The sequence below is a fragment of the Equus przewalskii genome, chromosome 26, assembly GCF_037783145.1.
Source record: "Equus przewalskii isolate Varuska chromosome 26, EquPr2, whole genome shotgun sequence".
Classification (NCBI taxonomy): domain Eukaryota; kingdom Metazoa; phylum Chordata; class Mammalia; order Perissodactyla; family Equidae; genus Equus; species Equus przewalskii.
Window position 1 is genome coordinate 19,049,586 of NC_091856.1, and position 22,625 is coordinate 19,072,210.

General features: G+C 59.4%; 1 protein-coding gene across 8 annotated transcripts in view; it reads right to left on the reverse strand.

Annotated features, from left to right (window-relative positions):
• Positions 1-1,684: 1,684 nt before the first annotated feature.
• The window catches only part of WHRN (whirlin), an 86,581-nt gene continuing 65,640 nt past the window's right edge, over positions 1,685-22,625 (reverse strand). For 3 of the 8 annotated variants that reach the window (XM_070597099.1, XM_070597106.1, XM_070597105.1), the window contains 8 exons: positions 22,262-22,474; positions 21,269-21,478; positions 18,671-18,703; positions 7,297-7,368; positions 5,467-6,007; positions 3,458-3,639; positions 2,848-2,970; positions 1,685-2,567 (listed from right to left, as the gene is read on the reverse strand). In XM_070597099.1, the coding sequence (XP_070453200.1) occupies positions 2,385-2,567; positions 2,848-2,970; positions 3,458-3,639; positions 5,467-6,007; positions 7,297-7,368; positions 18,671-18,703; positions 21,269-21,478; positions 22,262-22,474 (1,557 nt within the window). In that variant the 3' untranslated portion in view covers positions 1,685-2,384. The remainder of the gene's footprint in view (positions 2,568-2,847; positions 2,971-3,457; positions 3,640-5,466; positions 6,008-7,296; positions 7,369-18,670; positions 18,704-21,268; positions 21,479-22,261; positions 22,475-22,625) is intronic. The other 5 variants (XM_070597104.1, XM_070597103.1, XM_070597100.1 and 2 more) reach the window with 5 other exon arrangements.

Consider the following 22,625-nt stretch of genomic DNA (forward strand, 5'->3'; position numbering starts at 1 on the left):
TTTCTGTCAAGTCCCTTTGCCGTATAAGGTAACATTCACACCTTCCAGGAATCTGGCTATCTTTGGGGGCCATTACTCAGCCTACCACACCCATTTTCCAGATGGGGAATTGGGTTCAGGATGAAATCACCTGCCTATGACCACACAGGATTTGGGGTCTGATGCTGGGAGAGCTGGGGCTCCTGTGGCCAGGTCACGGTTAGTCCCTGCAGGGCTATTAGGACTGGGAAGGGGCATATGGAGTCCCCTGGGAGGGGTGGAGCCCTCAGGGATACCGGCTGCTTTGGAGGTCAAGTGGAATCCAGGGCTCCGGCCTCAGGTGGTCTCCTTGGGCTGGGGAGGGGACAGGGGCAGCTGAGAGCAAGATCTGGGGCAAGGCTGTGGAATCAACTGCCCCCAGCCCACTTCTGGCAGACCCCTGGGCACAGGGCTGGACAGAGCAGGACTTCTCAAACTCTCTTGCCCCACAGAAACCCTGGGGATGGAGGAAACGGGCCCCGGGCTGGTGCTGGGGCTGTGTGGCAGAGCCCTGCCTGCCCTTCTCCCTCCTTGCCGCTCTGTGTTTTTGCTTCTACCACCCACCACCCTGGCTCCTGGAACAGCTCGGCCTGCACGGGTAGAGGGTGGGAAGTGAGTGGAATTTACTGCCTCTCCCCCGTCCCCCAGGCCTCATCCAAAGACTGACAGCATGGAAGCCTTGGCCCCTGCACCTGAGTCCCCCCTCTAGGCCCAAGTCACACTCCCACGTCCCCCGTGGGATGGGGCTGCAGCTGCCCTGCCCTCCCAGGATTTTGCCTGAAGTCCCACCCTGCCTGGCTTCCCTCCTGATCCCCTGCTCCTTTCCTGGCCTCCCCGCTGCCCGTTCCTTACTGGATCACTTGCATACAGATCCTCATCTTGATGCTGGCCCTGATACCAGTTCCCCTGCATCAAACCCAGCACATACGGGGTTAAAACCAAAAGCACCCATCCACTTTCCCTGCCTACTCCTCAGCTTCCTGGCACCAGAATCCAACATCCGCCATGGAGGCAGACAACCAAGGATACCCACCCGCAGATTCCCTTATCTTGCCATCCCCCGCTCCTGCAAGCAGCCTCACAAGGCCAAACGCAGGCCAGTGGGAAAGCACCAACCAGCAAGGCCACAGGCTCCCCACCCCTACAAGAAGCCGCAATCCTCAAAACCTTTAAAACCCTTGCCTCCCATGCTTTGGGGAGACAAGAGGAATTTGAGGGCTCAGTCCCGTCTCCCGGCTGATGTCACCTAAAATAAAACCCTTTCCTTGCCGTAGGCCTGGCGTTCCTGTTTTATTTGGCGCCTCTTGTGTGGCAGGTAAAGAATCTGTGTTTGTGTCCAGTAACAATCTCAGAGTCAGACCCTGGGACCCGCCCTAAGATGGGCCACCTGTCCATGTTGAAACATCCTTGCACACGGTGCATTCGGCCCCATAACACGCCTGTCAGTCTTAATCTACAGGTACTCTCTGTGCACCACCTTCAAGTAAGGTGCTCCAAGATGCTCAGGTGCCCCGCCACCCACTGTGGGTCCCAGATTGAGCCGTGCATGGGGGTAAGGGGAGAGCGTGGCAGTGTGGGGCGCTGTGCCGCCTCCCTCTGTCCTACCCACGCCCTCTCCACGTGGAGCGATCAAAACCCCAGCCACACAGGCAGGCCACACAGCACGTTGGACCCTAATCTTGTTTGGATCTCTTTATTGAAAAATTAAAGTCATAAGCTCTGTATATAAATACACTGACGCCGCCAGTCACCTGCAAGGCCTCTGGGGTAGGCTGGGGGTGCGGTGGGAAGCTGGGGTCCCCAGGGGGGTGGAGAGGGAAATAAATAATAAATACCACGGGGGATGAGGAGCTGGGAGGAGTAGGGGTGTGAACGGGGGGTGCTCGGTGCTTATTTGTGGCACTAAAGGTCCTGCAAGATGCCCCCCGCTGGGGGCTGTGTGCACGAATTCTCGCGTGACTCCCTCCAGACAAAGGCTCCAGCATCTGGGATGGACCGGGTCCTGGCTGGCTGGGGGTCAGCAGCCCCACATCCAACCCGGAGTAACAGGCCCTGGCACGCCTCCGGTGGACGTGTCAGGACACAGGTGCCCCGCCTGTCCCCACCCTTCTCCCCGTCTGGAAACCCACGCTTGTATGGAGCACCTGCTGTGTACCGGGCACGGCCCCAGTGCCCGACCTGACCTCATCTGCCTGCCCCGCTCTCGTCTCCCGGTTCTCCTGGTCCAGCAGGCCTGGAAGGAGTTGGGGGGATGTCTTCCTGCCACCCTGGCCATGCAGCCCCGGCCCCTCATGGAGCTTGATGTGCCGGGAGGAGGGACCGGGGCCAGGGGCCGGGCCGCCGTGGGAGCCCGCGGGCCTCGGGCCCTAGAGCATCACATTGAACTCGGTGACCAGAAAGTCGATGTAGTCACGGTCCTTGGTCTTGAAGGCCTCCGCGATGAGGCGCGCGGCCTCCCGGTGCTCCTTGCCCCGAAGCGTCACCCCATTCACTTCCAGGATCACGTGGCCCACCTTCAGCTGCCCACAGTTGTGGGCCGAGCCACCTCGCTGCAGGGGCGAGAGACAGGGAAGGGGGCACAGGGGGAGCCTGAGGGCTAGGCTGGCCTGGCTCTGCCTCCCCCGGGGTCAGGCCCAACGCGGCCACCGAGGCAGCTACAGTCCGGGTGTCCACTGCCCTGACTGGGGAAACTGAGGCTCAGTGAGAGCAGAGGTAGGATGAGCCTGGGTCTGCCCTGGGTCACCTCTGGGGGTGGCAAAAGCCTGGGGATGCTGAGAGAGGGGCCTCCCGGGGTAAGGGGAGGTGGCCAGGTGGGCCCTGAGGATGTACCTGAATGGTGACGATCCTCGGCAGGGGCTGGCGGGTGTTGGCGCCACCCTCGATGGCGATGCCCAGGGTGGCGGCGCTTTTCTTCACACGGACCAGGGTGGACGTGGGCTCCAGAAGTCCAGGCTGCATGTGTGAGGAAGGAGACCAGTGACCGAGGCCTTCTCGGTGGACAGGCCAGGCCAGGCCCTCCGGGTCGAGAGAGCTCAGCATCCGCCCGGGCTGGGACCCTCGGGGATGCCAGAGTGTAGCTCAGCACTTAGTATTCTCAGCAATGGGAATGCTACAGAAGGCCCTGAGGCTCGGGACGTGGAGCGCTGGCCCAAGGCTGCCTGGCGGTGGCGCTGGAACTTGAATCCAGGCCTGACCCTCGGCCACCAGACACGTCAGAGCTGAGCTTCAAGATCCTGGAGACCGACCTTCAGCGCCCAGCTTGTCAGCATCAGGGGTCAGGGAGGACTTACCCTGGGCCTCCAGACTCCTAACCTAGCATCTCATCCTGGTACGCTCATCCCTCCAGGGACGGGGCTCCCACCCTCCCCTGTGCCCCTTGTCAGGCTGACCCCTGCTGGGGACCTCCTGTTCTTCACCCGGGGCCCTCCTCCCCACTCACCGGTTTGGTGGCCCCCTCTGTGGTCCTCTCGCTCCCAGGTGGCTCCTTGCCACTCCTGCTCTTGATGGATGCCATCTGCCTGCCTCGGCCTGGGCCGCTGGCCTCTGCCTCGCCGGCGTCCACACCACTGTCCTCGCTAAGGGTCTGCCCGCTGTCCGAGAGCTGGGAGAGCGTGGAGGCTGCTGGGAGCGGGGAACAGGGACGAGGGCGGTGGTTTACATGGCTGGGGGCAGGGAGGGCTTCCTGGAGGAGGTGACGGAGCTGCAGGCGGGAAGGCTGGGGGGACTCCCCGGGGCAGAGACGGGGGGGCTAGAGGGCAGGGGACTCCCCATCACCATTCCACCTACGGAGATCTGCTCTTCTAACTGGGCCTGGCCCCAAGGCCGCCACTTCCAGGCTGTCTGCCTTGACTGCCCCTGGTGTAATGATTAAAACAGAGGCCAGGAAGCAAACCCAACCCACAGAGATGGGCTGCTTTTTTTTAAACTCAATATTCTCAATTTTTAATGATGAACCAACCTGTTCAAATTAGATTTCACATAAAACTTAAATGTCAAGCTTCTTGAGAAAAAAAAAATGGAAGGTTTGCCATGCCCAGTCTGTACCCCTTCGTGACCCCAACTGGGGGCTCAGGGCCTCTGGTTCACCCGACAAACCCGAGCTGCTTTGCTGTGGATTAGGGCTCGGCCCCAGAGTTTGAGACACTCTAGAGTCTGGCAAGTGGGATTTGAATCCCCGCTGACCAGCTGTGCAATCCTAGGCGAGTTACACAGTGTCTCTGAGCCTCCGTGTTCTTGTTCTAACACAGGAGCAGTGATGCCTACCACCGGGGTTATCAAAAAGACTAAGAGACACGACGTACAGCACGAAGCAGTCAAGAGAACAGACTTGTGCTGGACGGCCTGGCTCCAGTTACTTTCTCTGCCTCAGTTTCTTCCTCTGTCAGATGGGGATGATAACAGCACCAGCCTCCCGGGTGCTGCTGGGAGCACCAGACGGGCTAGTCCACAGGCAAGGCAGACGGAGGGCAGGCCACTGGGTGGCTTTTAGTGTCCTGTGCCGGCCCAGTGCCAGGCCGAGGGGCAGGAGCGATGCCTCTGCCACGGCTCGGGTTTCTCGCCCGCATCCTGCCTGCTCTCCCCTCAGCTGCCTTCCCTCGCTCCCGAGCAGGCAGCCTGCCTTCTGCATCCTAGTCTGTCCACCGCTCGACACCCAGCGGGCGCTCAGGAAACGTCCTCTGGCCTGGCCGGCCACCTTCCCTGGCCATGGCGGCCCATGCCCCCTGCAGCCACAAGATGGCAGCAGAACCCAAGAAAATGTCCCGGTCTGGCTAACAGGAGGGAGATGGGGAGCCTGCGGAGGGAGGGGCGGAAACCCAGCTGGACCCTTCCCTGGCCCCCCGCAGCCGGATGACCTCTGGCAACTCAGGGGCCGCAGCCTCCACTGGCCTCCTGGGCATCTGGAAGGTCCAGCCTGCACTCTGACCCTGACGCCCCGAGACCCCAGGGGTCCAGAGACGGCAACGTCAGCCCCCACCTTGCCCCCGCACCCGCTCCGTGCCAGGCCTGGGGGACAGAGATCACAGAAGCCACTGCTGCCCCCAGCGAGCTCAGACTTAGTGGGGAGATGGGTAGGTGAAAGCAGGGGGCCCAGGTCTGGGGGCGCTGGAGGAGGAGCCCGACTTGCAGAGGGACCCGGCGGGCCATTCTGTCATCTCCGTTTCCCAATGGGAAAGCGCAGCAGCTTGTCACGGTCACACAACTGGGAGACGGCAGAATCAGACTTACACTCACATCTCCGACCCCAAAACCCCTCAATCCGGGCGGGTGCAAGACACTGTCCCCAGGCCACCGACCCTGGGCAGGGCAGGCCGGGGCTGGAAGGCCCTCACTGGGGGAGCAGCTGGTCCCACCTTCACCGTGTCGACCGGCAGATCAACCCTGAGGGGACGCGGAGCCCCCCAGATCGCATGTGTCACCCCGAGCCAGCCCGGGCCTGCGGGCACTCACCGCGCGTCTGGGGCAGCGCCCTGACTTCGTTCACGTCGGGCTCGCTGTCCGGCCGGTGCACCTCCACCAGGACAAAGTGCTGGTTGGTGCCCGTCGGGTCGGGCCGGCCGGAGGGTGAGGTTGGCGGAAGGCAGCCCCCCGCCAGCACGGCCTCTGTGGGGGCGCCTTTCAGGTGTGGGGGTGACTGGACTCTCGGGAAGGGGCCGATGGGGTGCTGGTTGACCAGGGCCAGGTGGGCGTCCAGTGGCCCCCTGGAGCCGGGCTTGGCAGGGGACACGGAGGCGTAGATGGGGGAGGAGGGCGAGTCCTGTGCTGGGGAGGCCTCTGAGGCCAGCGCGGTGCCCGCTGGCGGGCTGTGGGTCCGCGGAGCCGAGAAGATGATGCCCGAGTGGGAGGACGCAGAGGAAAGCGGCTGCAGGTCCTCTCTCCCTGGTGTCCTCGGCTGGGCCAGCGGGCGGTGGTCGTGGCCTCGGCCCAGAGGGGGCGGGGGAGGCGGCGGCCTGCAGCCAGGCAGCCCCTCGGAGGTGGACCGGACATCATCCTGCCAAAAGACCCAACAGGAGTAGAAGGAGTCGGAGCCCATGGCGGCTGGAAGAGGCGAGGCGAGGCGAGGCGAGGCGGGCAAGTGGGCCCGGCCCGGCTGGAATTCTGTCCCCGCTCTCCTCTCCTCGGCTCTGGGCCACGCTGCTCTGAATAATGCAACACCCGAGTGGAAAACTTCTCCCGGTGTCTCAGCAGCTGATAAGCGCCGGTGTCTCGGGGGATGGCATCGTCTCCTTAGGGAATTGAAGTTCCCGGCATCGGCCAGGGCTCGTCACAGGGGACTAAACTTAATCAGACGCAGGATGCAAAGGATGGAAAAACCAAAAAGGCACTTCTTTGGCTTTTCTTTTTCTTTTCTTTTTAGGGGATTATCGTGGCTACTAGAGATAGGCGGTGTGATGACAGACTGGAGGGGGAGAGAATGGATAGAAGATGGACGGACACATGGGCTGGGGTGCTGTGTGGCCCTGGGCAAGGCGCTGCACCTCTCTGAGTGGGCCTCTGGGCAATGGGCGAAAACGTGCCTGCCCAGCAGGGTTGTGCGGATGTGAGGAGCCAAGTATATAACATGCTAGCAAGATGCCTGCGACCCAGCAGGCGCTTGGTGAGCGGCAGCTATGGACCCGTCCTTACTATTTCCTCTTTGCCCGTGCCAACACCCAACACTTGCACAGCTCGGACGGCTGCGTGGCCACTGCCCCAAGTGCCTTCCTTCAATTAACTAATTTACCCCCTTGCCACAAACCTATGGGGTAGGGACACCATCATTATCCACATTTTACAGATGGGAAAATCAAGGCACAGAGAGGTTAAGAAACTTGCCCAAAGCCACACAGTCTGCAGCAGAGGTGGGATTTGAACCTAGGCCATCTGGCTCCAGAGCCCAGGCCACTGAAAAGTTATTTGGGTCAGAATCACAGAGGAACACTGCCCAGGCTGCTGAGGTGTGTGAGCCGCCCGGGTGTGAGGAGGTCACGTTTAACTTCGATCTCCAGCGCGGACGTGTGGCCCCTTGGCCCCTTGGGGGAAGTTCTCTGCACACCCTCCTTGCTGCGGTACTTGCTACCAGAACGTTCAGACAGCAAATCAAAAGTCACAGCAAGGCAGCCAAGAGCCCAGCAGCCCGCAGATCTGTCTAAGATCCCAGGAACCAGCGGAGAGCCGCCCCGGGCCCTGCTGGAGATGGCCGAGGGACACACGTGGGCGCAGGCGGAGGGCCTCTGTCCCAGGAGCCAGCCCCCAGGGCCGGGGGGGCCAAACACAGTGAAATCCCAGAGAGGGTCTTACCAGGGAGACGTCCGGGAGGGCGTTCCTATGGCCCTGGACGGCCTCGCCAGTTTCCTCCAGGTCCAGAGTGTTCTAGAAACGGGGAAGAAAGCCACATGAGCAGGTACAAACCGAGAGGGAAAAGCCAGTTTGCTCTCTAGGACACCAAAATCCACGGCCCCTGGGACACCTTCGCGAGGCCTGTTTCTCCCGACGCGCCCACTCCGTCGGAACAGACGCTGCTCGCTAAAGTTAATGTCAACCTTCCTGCCCGGCGTTTGGAAATCGACTTTTCTTTGAGACCTTCCAGGCGTCTGCTGAGCGACCTGGAGACGCTGGGGTGGCTCCGGCCGTGGCTGGGGATTCCTGAAGCTCGGCCGGAACCCCGAGCAGAACACACTCACGGCCTCCAGGACCCAGGGGTCCTCCCTCTGCCGCTCAGACAGGAGCTCAGGGAGGGTGGAGATGGCGAGATGCCCACGAGAGGATGGGAAAGTGCCTCCTCCTTTTAATGTCAATGGTTTGAATGGGGGAGGGGGTGGTTAGGGTTTAAATGGACCTTATTTTGCAAAAAACCCCATTTCTTCCCTTCTGCCCTAACGCACCAGGAGCAGCCCAGTGCTCCCTCAAGGGATGCTGACCTGCCCTAAGGCTACCTCCAGGCCGTCCCCCGGAGGCTGAGCAGCGCTCCTCTCTACCCGGGCTCTTGGGACCTCAGGGCAGCCATTTCTCTCCACCCCACAGAGCCCAGGATGGCAATGAACCCCTGTGACCAACACCTGCTTAAGTTCAGGTGTGGCGATGCTCCTGGGGACACAGGGGAGGCGAACCACCACCCCCACCTATAGTAGCTTAGAGACATTGGGGTCCACACACACAAGCAAGGAGGCGGCTGTGCACGGGGTAAGGAAACACAGGCCTAGAATGCAGCCGGGGAGCAGTGATGAAGGAGGGCTTCCCGGAGGAGGGGGCACAGCTTCAAGCTGAGTCTTGTGGGTGAACAATGGGCGTTTCAGAGGGGCAGGCGTGCTCAAAGCAGGAAGGACAGAGGATTGGCTGGCTGAGAATCTTCCAGCGTGGAGCTGCTCAGCTCTGAGCCTGAAGGCAGTGGGTTGCCATGGAGACGTGGTCAGCCTGCCTTCCATGAAGATGCTCCGGCTCACTCCCTCTGCAGCCACACCAGGACAACATGGGCACGTCAGGGCCTCCACACTGGCTGTTCCCTGTCTGGAACATTCTTCCTCTGGGCTAGCCACCAGGCACAGTTGCTTCGCTCACCTCTTTCAAGACCTTACTCAAATATCACCTCCTCCAAGAGGTCCACCCTGATAGCCCAACCCCAAATCACCACCCCCTCCCCCACCCTGCTTTATTTTTCTCCTTTGCCCTGATCACTATGCTTCACCCAGAGGCCAGGATGTAATCCTTGAAATATAAGTCGCATAACGTCTCTCTCCAGCTCATAACCCTCCAGGGCCTTTCCACTCTACTTGGAGGAAATTCCAGACTCTGCCCTCATCTGCGCCCTTTCCTGCCACTCCTCTGACAGGATGAGACTGTTCCTGCCCCAGGGCCTTTGCACTCACTGCTCTCTCTGCGCACACAGCATTCCTGGCGCACCCCCCACTTCACATGGTTCTGACTCCAGCAAGGCCTTCCCGGCCCAGCCCTACAACAGCACCCCTCCCTGCCCCCACCCCCCTCTGTCTAAGCCCTGACGCTGCTTCATTTTTCAGTCCAAGGTTGATCACCAGCTGATGTTACTATTGATTGGTTTGTTGTCTGTCTCTCCCACTGGGATACAAACTCACAGGCAAGACCTGTGACTAAAGGGTCCCCACCTTACCCTCAGTGTACAAGCGAGTGGCTGCTGGATAAATATTTACTAAGCAAATTAATGAATCGGGGACGAATCGATGGGCGGAGGAATTAATCGAGCCCTCTGGCCATCACGGGGAGGAGGCCCGAGCAGGGAGAGAATGGAGGAAGACGGCTCCCACGGGTCATCCTGGAGCCGAAATGGGGGTCTGAGGGAGGACGAAGGCGCGGGTGGGGATGGAAGGACCCCCAACTCCACACCCCGAGGGCAGAGGCCGCCAGCCCCTCCACACTGACCCCATCCAGAATGATCCTCCTGCAGCCTCGAGCATTCTGGCCGGCAAAGGGCACGTGATCCTGAAGGCCAGCCAGGGGGACCCACCAACCCACGAGATGCTCGGCCCTCCGGCTCTGCGCCTGTCACACACAGGCTCCTCCTCTGGTCCCGTGATGCCTCTGCGGCAACGTCAGGCCGCAACAGCTGCCCCATTTTACCAGCAAAGCTGAGGCTGACGTGCAGACCGCAGCCTCCTGCCCGCTGCCCGCTGCCCGCCTCCTGCCTCCCAGGAAGATGCTGCAGACGGCCTCGGGGAGGCAAGGACAGCGGGGGGTCCCGGGGCGGGGTGATGGGGTTGCTCTCGCATCCACTGATTCATGGCGCCAGTTCAGGCTTCTCTGAACTCACACCCAGCTCTGCCACTTACAGCTCAAGGACAGTGGGCAGAACCCGGAACCCTCTGTGCTTCCATTTCCTCTTCTGTAAAATGGGGTGACAGCAGTCCCTCCCTCACGCGCTTGATGTATTAACACCTAAAAAGTGCTCGGAACAGAGCCTGGCACGACGGATGAGGGTAGGTGACTGTCACACACATTGGAAGCCTGGGACCTTGCGAACACCCCCAGCAACCAAACAGCCAGCAAAACATGCACTGGCCGGTGTGGACACTTCAGCCGAAAGAAAGGACACAGCTCCCATACGACCCGTCCTCCAAGACCACAGTGAGTCAGTGCTCCCTGCAAATGGGCCAGCGGGGCAAGACGGACCATCCCGAGCAAAGGCGAAGGGCGAGGCAGGGCTGGGGACCTGCAATGGCTTCCAGGACGCGGCAACCACGGCCCTGGCCTCAGTGGGAGGCCCTGAGGGAGGTCGCAGGCCTGGGGAGTGTCTGCAGCGAAAACAAGGGGGCTGCCACCACCCTCCAACGGAGCCACTGCCACCGGCCGCAGGAACTCAGCCTGCAGGCACCTGGGGTCCACGGTGGGGCCAGACATGGGATTCTGTCCTGTTCTAGAACGTCAGGAGCTTTGAGCATTCCCTTAGTCGCTCAACAAGCATTTATCAGGCAGCCTTGACTGATGAGGCAAGCTCATGGGGATGCAGAGATGAGCAGGTCACCGTGTCCCCAACACCCAGCAGAGGGCCACGCACACAGTAGCTGCCTGCAAACTCTTGTTCAGGATCGTTGATGGGGCCAGCAGTTGTCACAGGGCCGTGGGGAGGCGAAAGGAAGGATCTAGAACCCGACAATATGAGCACAACCTTCTCTTAGGAAGAAGGATGTCGGAGAACTACAGCCCGCGGAGGACCTACTGTGCGCCAACCCCCCTGGGCGTTATACTTACACGATCTCCTTTGATTCTCCCAACAACCCTGGGAGGCAGGCACTACGATTCTCCCTGGCTCCCATCTTTTACATTTAAGCTCAGAGATGGAAGGGAGCTGTCCAAGGCCACACAGCTATCCTACAGCAGATCCAGTTTCTCTCCAGCCCAGTGACCCCAAAGCCCATGCAGTCCTACCCCAACCCCAGAATTAGACACAGCCCTGATACTGTAGGGCCCAGAGGGCCCTGGGAGTGACCCTCTCTGAAACAAGAGAGAGCAGAGCCATCGCTGGCCCTTGGCCGCAGCCATTCTCTATTAGTGGCTCCTGGAGCCTGGAGTGGAGGCAGAGATGGGAGGAGGGGAGGGGAGGGGAGGGTGGAGCGGGACAGACACCCAGCCCTGCAAGGTAGGCCTGAAGTGGAGCAAATGGCAGACGGGTCGGAGCCCAGCCCCGCCAGACTCCATCTGCTGAATCCAGACGCTCGGAGCTGAGTCCCCGAGCCGTGCTCCTTGTGCCTCTGAAATAGCGGCAGACAGCAGGCTAAGAACCCGGGGCATGTGTCAGCACAAACGCCCTCCGAACAGGTCTCCAGAGGAGGATCAAGGTCAGAGCTCGCGCGGGAGCCTCCCCAACACACAAGCTAGCTGCTTGGGGCTCCCTCCTCCTGCACCCACGGGGGAGGCCAGGGCCCAGATCCAGCGGCTCAGTGATTCCTGCCAGGTGGGACCCTTCATCCCTCCTACAGCTGAGGTGACTGACGCTCAGAGACGGAAGGCCACCCGCCCGAGGTCACACAGCAAGGACGGGCCAGGAAGCTGAATCCTATCCAAGGTCTGAGTCTTATCCAGACTGCCCACCCCGAGAGCCAGGATGCCCTCAGGACCTGCTCCCCCACCTCTCTCCTCCTCCGATCTGTGGCGCTTCACAAAACCCCTGCCTTTCCAGAAAAGAGCTCCCTTCTGTCTGAGTCGGCCCAATCAGGGCCCGGGTATCCCAGGGGTCTGGTCTGAGGGAACAGTGGGGCCGCAACGAAATGATGGGGGGCAATGGCCTGTGCCGACCTCTGCCAGCTGGACTCGTGACCCTGGCGACAGAGGCCGCTATGGCCCAGGTGCCACCTCAGCCAAATGAGGAGCCCCCCTCCCCCCCCCCCCCCGCAGCCCAGCACCTGGTTCTCTGCTTCCCTGGTCCCCTCATTACCATGGGAGAGCTCTTACGTAAAGGGCTATTTTCGGCTCTTTGTTCTTCTTGCTTCTTTACTCTGATGTCAGGACAATAAGCTGCCCAACCCCCCTCCCCACCTCTCCCCCACCCACTGCGCCAAAATGCACCAGAGGCCTGAGGCCAGGGCGTGAGGGGCATCCCCCCTCTGTATTTGGGGAAACTGAGGCACAGAGTCACAAAGCCTTCTGGATGGTCACCAGTGGGGGCTGAGATTTCTGCCGCAGGGGCTGCTGAGAGAAGGCAAGAAGGGGACACACAGAGAGAGAAGGAGAGAACCTGCGAGGGAGGAGGGAGAAAAGAGGGAAGGGACAGGATTTGGGGAAAAGACGGAGGAGGGGAGAGAGAGGGAGAGAGGAACGAATGACACGGGAAAAACTAGGCAAGGTGGCACGTCAGGTTGGGGAGGTGACCCCGTCACCCCAGGAAGGACGGGGTGGTGGGAACCAGCTAGAGGCAGACAGTCCTGGCGTTCCTGGGGGCAGCGGGGCTGTCCAGAGGGAAGGGGACAGGTCTGGGGCCCAAAAGGATCATGGGGGCAGACCCCGGGGTGATGGCCCTGCTCCCACCTCTCCAGCATGGGGTGGGCGTGGGAGTCTGGAGCCGCAGGGGAGGGTCAGAGGAGTGGACTGGGAGAGAAAGGACCCCAACCAGAGGACGGGAGGCCACACTGGCTGGCATGGCTGAGACTGCGGGGAATGGCCCCAACGCCAGGCAGGGACCAGGCCTCTTACCAGCGTGTCCACAGGACCACCAAACCACAGAAGCCGAAAAGTCCCGGGGAGCCCCTGCATGATGCCCACCCAGGATGAGGGTCACTGCCTCGTCCCAAGGAAGCCAGGCCACTATTCCTTCTGCCCCTCTCACCCTCCTCCCAACGCTCTTAGGAAAAAGGACAGCATTCAGCTGACAGAGTGTGACCCTGAACCTCCAGGGCAGGGCTAGAGGAGCCCTCAGGACAGGCGCTGGACCCCAGGGCTCCAGGAGGGAACGCGGACGAGCCAGCAGCGCCTGTGACGCTGTCACCCACCGACGTCCCAGATCCATCCTGTCACATTCCTTTTGTTGCAGGTGCTGCAGAACCCCCTTCATGCTCCTCCCGATCACGGCCACCATGGACTGCCACCAGACCCCGTTCCTGGGTGTGCTCAGAAAGGAGCACATGCTTTGCAATTGGTTCCGCTATTTTGAAAATGGCATTTCATTATATAATTTGTCTCCTTTTGGATCCTATGTATTTTACTTTTAAACATTTCAAACTGTTATTCTGAGAAGGAGTCCCAGGGCTTCGCCAGCCTGCCAGTGGGGCCCAGGGCACAGAAAAGGGGAAGAACCCCAGTCGTGCGTCAATGCTGAGTCCAACGAGCCCATTTTATAGCTGGGAAAATCAGGTCTGCGGGAGGAGCAGGGCTGGCCACGTCCCAACAGGCTCTGTGCCCTGGGGTCTGGGCTCTGCTTGGTGAAAACAGCTTCCCGCAGCCTGAGTCCTCGCCCAGGGAGGCAGAGGCTCCATAAAGGGTGGGCTGAGGACCAGACCTCGTTTCTGCAGGAGCAGAGCTGCAGCCACCCTAGGGTCGCTTCCTGGGTGAGGGCTATGGAGCTAGTCTACCTGACAAGGTACCTGCGTACCTGGACCAGGTGACCCCCACCCGCCTGCCCCTCAGCTCTCTCCACACAAGGGGAGGCATCTTAAAAGATGCATGGGGCTGGCCTGGTGGCGTAGTGGTTAAATTCATGTGCTCCGCATTGGTGGCCTGGGGTTGGGCAGGTTTGGGTCCCAGGTATGGACCCACACACTGCTCATCAAGCCATGCTGTGGTGGCATCCCACATACAAAATAGAGGAAGATTGGCACAGATGTTAGCTCAGGGCCAATCTTACTCACCACCAACAACAACAAAAAAGATGCAAACAGGATCATGTCACTTACTTAATGAAGACCCTCAATGGTGTCCCACAGTTTTAGGATTAAACCCAAGTCCCTGGAGCCTCTTGCGTCTCACCCTCACCCCTCTCTCCTTCACGTCCAGCACTCTGGCCCCACTGACTTCCTCCAGCTCCTTGAGTGTCCAAGAGCCTCACAGCACAGGGCCCTTGGACGTGCTGGTCTGGTCCCCTAAGCTACCTGGCCTCGTCCAGAGTGTGACTTGACTCGAGGCTGCCCCCCCACCAGACTTGCTGAGCTTCAGGAGGGCACGCAAGCTGTGCTCTCTTTGGTTCAGGGCCCCCCTTAGAGCCTGGCACGCAGGCGGTGCTCAACGAATGCTTGCCGCACCAACACAGAAGAGGCTGAATGAATGAGCGAGAAAATAGATGGGCTCCTTCCAATTCCCTACTGGGGGAGGACTCGCCCAGCAGAGGCCTGGAAACCACCCAGGCTGGACCAAAGGCAGATGCCGGAGCTGGGAGAAGATCCTAGGATGGTTTGCTCCCTGTTTCTGGGAAGAGCTGCCTTGACAGTCAAGAGTCGCTGCAGCCGAGGTCTGAGACAGGCCTGAGCGTCTCCCCCTCGTTCTGCCTTGATGAGGAGGATGGTGAGGCCACAGGGGATCCGGCCGAGGCAGCGAAGCACTGCCAGCCACGCCAGGGCCCCTTCCGGCCTTACTGCAGGGGGAGAGGGCAGCGAGGGCTTTAGAGGCAGGGGCCCCATGGCCAGCATCCTTCAGCAGGTCCAGGGAGCCCCTTTCCAGGCACATGAGAAGCCAGGAGGGCAAAATCTCTCAAATCCAGGCGGAAAAGGGCTGGTTAAGGCCGGGGCAAGTCCCGCTGCCACCCCCGCCCTCGGTGGCCTCTGCTCTGTGCATACAAGGCTGGTCTTGGCCTCGACAAGCCCCGCTCCTCTGCGACCCTCTGCTGTGCCCTTTCCAGCCTTTAGAATAATGACAGAATCGGCTCCCATGTACCCCGCTGCTGAGCTCGCTCAATCGCCATGATGACCCACAGCTGGCTGGTCCTACCCGCCCCGTGTACAGATGCAGAAACTGAGGCTCCAAAACTTAAGTCACCTGCCCAAGGTGGCCCAGCTACTAGTTGGGAGAGCCAGCCCCCATCTGTGGGATTCCGAAGCCTGGGCACCCAAGGCCCTCCGCCTCCAGATGAAAAACTCAAGAAGGAATTCTTGAATTCGGCCGCCTCTCAGCTCTCCTGGCCGACATCTTTATGGGAAGGGAGCAATATTGTTTGGAGGCAGCAAAAAATTCCCAGGGCTGACTCTCTATTGGAAACGGACAAGAGACAAATGGAAAATGAATGCAAGCTGTCGCCCAGGGGAAGGCTGAAATCTGATTTCCTTTGATCGATTGCATCTGGTTTGCGGGAAAACGGCTGTAGCACGAGCCACGTGTAACCTGGAATTGAGACCCACGTAGCGTGATCCGGGGAATCTGGGCTAAACGGAAAGTGGCTCCATTTGGGGCAGCCGTCTGGGGCATCTGGGTCATGACAGCCAGCCGCCTGCCAGCCTGCCCATCAGAGCGCCAGGGCCAACGACATTTTCCTACGATGTGGGAGGGGAAGGTTCAGAAGGCTGGGACGTTAGACTCAATCCTGAGTGGCTGGGGAGTGTGGCTTCCTTTCAGGTTCTGCTCCACATTTCCCCCACTCTGTTCCAGGCCTCGGGCTGGCACTGGGGACAGAGAGCAGAAAAAGATGTGGTCCCTGCCCACACCCCAGGAGCTCTCCCTGGTTACTGGAGAAGACAAGCCCAGGAAGACATCAAAACAACGTGAGAGGCGTTTTAGTGGGGACAATGAAAAGCACGAAGTTCCAGGAGGGCAGGGCTTCTGGCCATGAGAAAGAAGGGTTTTTGGGTTGTTGGCCATGCAGATTTGGGGGGCTGCTTGTCACTCAGCATCATGGCAGCAGAAGCTCACTAATACATGGAATTGTTGCAGACCAGCACCTGGCACTCAGTGCTGAATCACTGAATATTATTTCGCGCCCTCTCTCTGCAGGAATGCTGCAGCCCTTGTTCAAGTGCACAGAGAAGTGGGGGGACACAGAGCTGCCATTCCTTGCCGTGCCTCCCCTGGAATATCTTCCTGACAGAGAGGACGCTCAGAGTCGGAGGAGACATGGGGCTTTGCCTTGGTTGTACAGATGGGCAGACTGAGGCCAAGGGTGGGTGAGGGGCTTTCCTGAGGGCTCACTGCACGGTAGGGACAGAGCCCAGGAAGGGTGTGGGGCTCCTGGCCCCCAGGGTGGGGCCTGGGGCCCTGCTCTCCCACAGGATGGGCTCCCAGGAGAAGGGTTCTGTCCTGCGGCTCCACATGCAGGCAGCCTGGGGTGTCCAGTCTGAGTGTGTGGAGGGACGGGGCCCCGAGGAGACACCAAGGCCAGGGCTGAGCAGGCAGCCGGAAGAGCTGGCGCCTGCAGAGCCCATCATCCCATCTCGTGGCAGCTCAGGCTGCACAGCCTCCCCAGGCCCTTCCTGGGAACGAACCTGTTCTTGGTACAAACCCACTCTCATCTATTCTCAACAGTCAGCGGCATCCTGCTAAAACGAAGTCACACCATGTCGGCCCCTGCTCTAACCTGCCGATGGCTCCCATCTCACTCAGGGTCAAAGTCAAAGTCCTCAGGACAGAACCTGCCACTGCCCTTGCCCACACGCACTCTGTTCCAGCCTCATGGTCTCCTGGACTTTGTTCAGACATTCCAGGCATGCTCCCACCTCAGGGCCCTTGCGCTTGCTGTTCCCTCTGTTTGAAACGCTCTTCTCTCAGCTGTGGGCATGGCTCTCTCACCTGTTTCAGATCTTTACTCAGGCGTCACTTCCTGACCACCCCAACCCTTCCCTGCTTTGTTTTTCTCCTTAGCACTTTCACCACTTAACATACTCTGTATTTCCGTAATTTATCTTGTTTACTGTCTGTCATCCCTGCTCTACCCTAAGTTCTATAATGGAAAGGATTTCTTTATTGTTCACCACTGTATTCCCAGCACCCAGAACTGTATACGGCATATAGCAATCACTCAATATTTGTTAACAGAATCAAAGGAAGAGAAGGAGAGAGGAGCTAGATGGATAGATGGATAGATAGATAGATGGATAGATGGATAGACAGACGAATGGATGGATAGATGGATGGATAGAAAGATGGATAGACAGATAGATAGATACAAAGATAGATAGATAGATGATAGATGGATGGATAGAAAGTTGGATAGACAGATAGATAGATACAAAGATAGATAGATAGATGATAGATAGATGGATAGAAAGATAGATGGATAGACAGATGAATGGAGGGACAGATGGATGAATGGATAGGTAGATGGATGGATGGATGGATGGACAGACAGATGGATAGGAAGATAGATGGATGGATAGATGGGTGAATGAATAGACAGATGAACGAAGGGACAGAAGGATGGATGGATAGGTAGATGATGGATGGATGGATGGATAGATAGATGGAGGGATGAATACATAGATGAACAGACAGACAGATGGATGGACAGATGGACGGACAGATGGACAGACGGATGGATGGATAGGTAGATGGATAGATAGATAGGAGGATGGATGGATGGATAGATAGATGGATAGAAAGATGGCTGGATGGATAGATAGATGAATGGATGGATACATGGATGGATGGATGGATAGACAGAAAGATAGACAGATGGATAGAAAGATAGATGGATGGATGAATAGACAGACATATGGACAGAAAGACAGATAGATGGATAGGTAAATGGATAAATAGATAGATACATAGCTGGATAGATAGAGACAGACGCATGGATAGGTAGATGGATAGACAGACAGATAGATAGATAGATGATGCTTAACACACAGCTGGTGGGCTCCTTCAGGGAGAAGCCCAGCAGGACTGCGGGGGTTAACAGCACCAGCTCAGAGGCCAGCAGGCCTGGGTTAGAGTCCACACTCCACCACTCACTAGCTGAGCGACCTTGAGAAAGTCGCTTCTCCTCTCTGAGCTCCAGCTTTCTTCTCCGTAAAATGGGGATCAGAGCAGTACTTGCCACTCTTAGTTACCGGGAGGGTCAAAGAAGACACAATCGGAAAGCATTATGACAGCGCCATGGAGGACTCCTGACAAACGCTAGCTCCTACTATTACTAAGACAGGCCCAGATTATTAACACGGTCCGGGCTCCTTGCCGAGCATTAGGGATTCGATGGTGACTCCAGACACAGTTGCTGCCCTCAAGCAGCCTGTGGTCAAGGCGGGAGCTGGCCAGGCTTGTACAAATTACTAGAACATAATGAGACAAGAGCCATGGCCACGGGAAGCTGGGGGCTGGAGGAGCCACAGGCTGAAAGTCACCCCCCTTGAGAGGATCAGGGAAGTCTGCTCAGAAGAGGTGGCATGTGAGCTACACACATGAGACAGCCAAGCCATGTGAAGTAGGAGGGAGAACATTCCAGACAGACCGCATGGTATACGCAAAGGCCAAGAGGGCTCTCAACAGCTCCACAGCATAGAAAGCCTCATCCTCATTTTACGGAGCCTAAAACTCAGCTCAGAGAGGTGAAAGCACTTTCAGAGGTCACACAGCAAGGAAGCGGCAGAGCTGGGATTGAAACGAAGGGCATTTGCACGCCAGAGCCTGAGAAAAGCTGATGAACTGGTGTGGGGGAGAGGCAGTGGGCACCAGGAAGAACCCCGGGTCCCCACCAGGGCTGGGTGCAGACGAGAGGCAGTGGCGGGAAGGGCCACAGCCCCCTACCTCCGCCCCAGCTAGGGACTCCCACGGCCCCCACCCGGCAGGCAGACGGTACCTCCATCAGGTCTATAAGCCACAGCAGCCGCTCCTGGGGAGGGAGGGGGGCAAAAGGCAAAAAGAAAAATACATCAAATAAATATTAGGGATGGGATGAGCACAGCAAACCCCCTTCTCTGAGCACACAAGCATGTGCACAAAACACACACACACACACACACACACACACACACACACACACACACACACACGGAAAAGAAACATGATTCTCCAAATCCTTTTTCTCCTTCCTTGGAACGCTTTGTGCAGGGATGAAGTTGGGATGAGGAAGAAAAGGTCCCGTTGCTACAACGTCCTGCTCGGCTCTAACTGCCTCCTTGGAGGAGACCAGAGCGTCCTCACTGCTCTGCAGAAATGACCCTTGTCCTGCAGAAAGGCATCGGGGACCGTCATTCACCCCGGGGAGCAGCTGGGGGCTGGGATCATGATTCCCATTTGGCAGATGGAAAAACTGAGGCTCAGAGAGGGGAAGTGATGCGTCCGAGGTCACACCCACTAAAGAAACGCTGAGCCTGCGGAGGACCCTGTCGCATCTGAGAAGACCCAGATTTCAGGGAGGCCCGCCCCTGTGGTGGCAGAGAAGCTCAGAGTCAGAAACAGGGCCCGGGCTGTGCACGTGGTGCATGCCGGACGCAGGATGAAGACGGGAGGGGCAGGCAGATCTCAGCCCGCCACCTTCCAGAATCCTTCAGGCGTCTGCCAGGCTCTGGGTACCAATCCTCAGGGCAGGTCAGAAAGAACAGGGGTTTCCCCTGTCCTCAGGGGTGGGCCGTATTTCCGGGATGCTGGCACTGAGAGCCATGGAGTCCTCCCAACAAGCTGGGGAAGGCAGCCCAAGGGCAAGTGGGGAAACTGAGGCACTGAGGGGTGAAGTGACCTTCTCTCCATGCTTCCTCTCCCACCTGCACAACCTTCTCTTAGACTCCGCCTCCGAGAGCTCCCGCTGGTCTCGGTTATCCTAATTTGACACGCACTGGCTCTCCTAGCTGTCCACCCCTCAGAAGCCTGGAGACCCCTTCCATCTGGCCCCCAAAACTCCCTGCTCAAAGTCATGCCCCGGCCTTTGTGAGGCCTGCCTCCCCAGGGTCCCCAGTCCGCAGAGAGGGTGCCTCTGGCAGGGCAGAGTCAACTGCCACAGCTGGGGCCCAGACTGGCCGGGGCCACGCTCCTCAGGTATGGAGGGACCCCTGGGCTGGGACGAGGTCACCGTGGGCTAGCGCTGAGCTGGCACTGAGCCCTGTCCAGGCAGAACAGCTACCCAGATGCTCTAGCCCTGCAGCCTGAGCTGCCATCATGGCCTCGGGCCACTGCACCCAGGGGGAAACTGAGGCTCCGAGAAGCCGTGGCTTAAACCTAGATCTGCCTCCCAGGCTGGAACACCCCCCATCCCACCCCCTGGACCTCTCATCCCTGATTCTAAAAGGACCATCCAGAATGACCGGACTCTGTGCAATCCCCCTGGTCTTAGAGCAGTGACTCATGGCTCCTGAAGCCCCAAGGGGACATTAGCAAGGTCGAACTCGGTGGAGCTGGACCCAGAGAGAAATGGGCCCTTGGGCCAGGGCCCTACGGCCTGAAGCCAGCTCATCACCCAGGTGCCCCCTCAAAGCAGGGGCACAGAGCCACACCTGCAGCCCCGGGCAGGGGACAGACTCCTCCCTGGCCCAGAAGTGACCTGCTCCCAAAGCGTGACCTCGCCTCCTCTGCAGCCACGTCTGGGGCCTGGAGGGATGCACGGCAGCTTCACAGGCCATCTAACCCACGGACCACGTGCGTCTGCAACCTCAGACATCACCGCACCCTCAGAGATCCTGCTCCTCCAACAGGACAGCTAACTGTGTCTGCCCCTGGTCTAACGGAGATTCCACCCCTAGGAGCTCAGAGTTCAGCATCCGGGAGCGACAGCGTCTAAGAAGCACGACCTTCTCTCTCCCCGTGATGACGAATGATGTAGACGGAAAGGAGAGCGGGGAGCCCAGCCGGCTCTCCTGACCTCCAGCCCTGCTCCTCCCACCACACAGACGGTAATAACTGCTGGTCCCCCATGATGGACAGCCAGGCATCTCCTGTGCCCCTTCCTTGCAAAGGCTTCTGGGACTAATTGGCCTCCAACCATCCAAGAAACACACCCTGAGATGGACCAGATGCTTTTCTCGGGGGGCTGGCGAGTCCAGGAGGAAGTCTGGCTAGGCTTGGGGCTCCACAGACAAGAGGGGGTCTCAGGGAAGACCCCAGTCACGACTACCATGAATTCACTGCCACCGTTTCTCGTGGGGTCCTCTCACGGATTGCCATCATTTTATTCTACTTGTCCCAGGACTCTGTTTTTCACCTTTCTTCCCCAGCCTGGCCCCCCAGACTGTGAGCCCCAGGAGGCAGGGCCACATCTGTCTTGTTCCTCAGTGGTCTCCTAGAGCCCATGCCTGGCACGCAGCTGGCACTCAACAGTTAGGAGGTTTCACAGGTGATGAAACCGAGGCTCCGAGAGGCAGGGCCCAGAGCTGGTGAGTGGTGGTACGGGACCCAGCTCACTCCAGAGCCAGTCTCTGAACTCCCCTGCTGGCCACCAGGCCAGGGATGGGCAGGGGCAGCTCACCCTGGCCGAGCTGATGGTGGTGGAGGTGCCGTGGCTGCCCGTGGACGAGCCCGTGTCGCTGTAGGAGACCGTGGAGCAGGTGTCCCCGGCCCCAGGGCCCGGGGGCTGCCGCGCCTTCATCGACTCGATCTCCCGCCTCAGCACCAGGTGGTCGAAGCGGTCCAGGTCCTGGGGGGAGATGGTGCCTCTCACATCAGAGAGGATAGAGAACTGGAGGTGGGGGGCAAGAGGGGGCACTCAGCAGGGAGCTCCACCAGCAGGTGCGACCGGCTCCCTGCTACCCGAAATGACCTGCGTGCAAACTTGACCACTGGCCTCCCTCCTTAACCCTCCATGGCTCCCCACTGTCCTGGGACAAAGTCCAAACACCTGTGCCTGGATGCCGGGCTCAGCATTGCCTGATTCCTGCTTCCCTCTCCGGCTTCCTTTCTCACCTTCTCCTTGGCCAGCATCTCAGCAGGAAGTCCTTGGCCCTCCCTTCCACCTCGAATGCCCTTCCCCCACTTCTCTCCAATTCAGGTTTCCTGTCTTAAGTCTTCCCAAATGTAACCACCCCCAGTGGCTTTAATTGCTTCCTCCTCTGTGCAGCTTCTGACCCTCACACAGGCTTCCACTAGAGCAGAGTTCTCAAAGGGGGCAGCACGGCAGTCACCCGGGGGCCGGCCCCATCCACAGATGTGTGGCGTTAACCAGTGGGGTGGGGCCCAGGCATTGCTTTTAAAGAGCAATCCAGATGATTCTAAATGAACGCTCAGCACTGGAAGCCATTGTGTTAGGCCCCAGTCACAGGGGACTTTGACCCTTTCCCTGGGTCCCCCGTCCTCGCCCAGGGTTCAGTTCAGGCCTGAGGGTTTGCAGGTTCTCCATAGAGGAGTGTGGGATGGAGGGAGGGAGGCAGGCAAGGACGCAGGGCCCTCGAGAGCCGAAGCCAGCCCCCCGCCAGCCCCCGGTCTTGCCCGAGGAGGGGGCGCGGGCCACCTCGGCGCGGGTCACCTTGGCGTGGGTGTTGAGCAGCTCGAACAGGGCCATGACGAGGGCCTCCACGGAGACGCTGCCGCCGCGGTACTCCTCCAGGTAGTAGGCCATGGTGGCGCGCTCCTGCTCGGTGAGCACGTGCCGGGCCTGCTCCTCCAGGGCCACGCGGGTCTGGTTCCCCAGGCTGCTCAGCGTGACCTGGGAGCCGACTGGCCCCCTGTAGAACCCCAGCTGAAAGGCAGGAGGACAGAGGCCCGGGATTGGGAGCTGCTGGGGAGCCGAGGGGCCAGGCCACGTCGGCGACCGCACCACAGAGGGATGGGGTGGTCCCTCGGTGGCCTGGGCCCACGAGGCACACCTGCGGGAGATGCACCGATGTGTT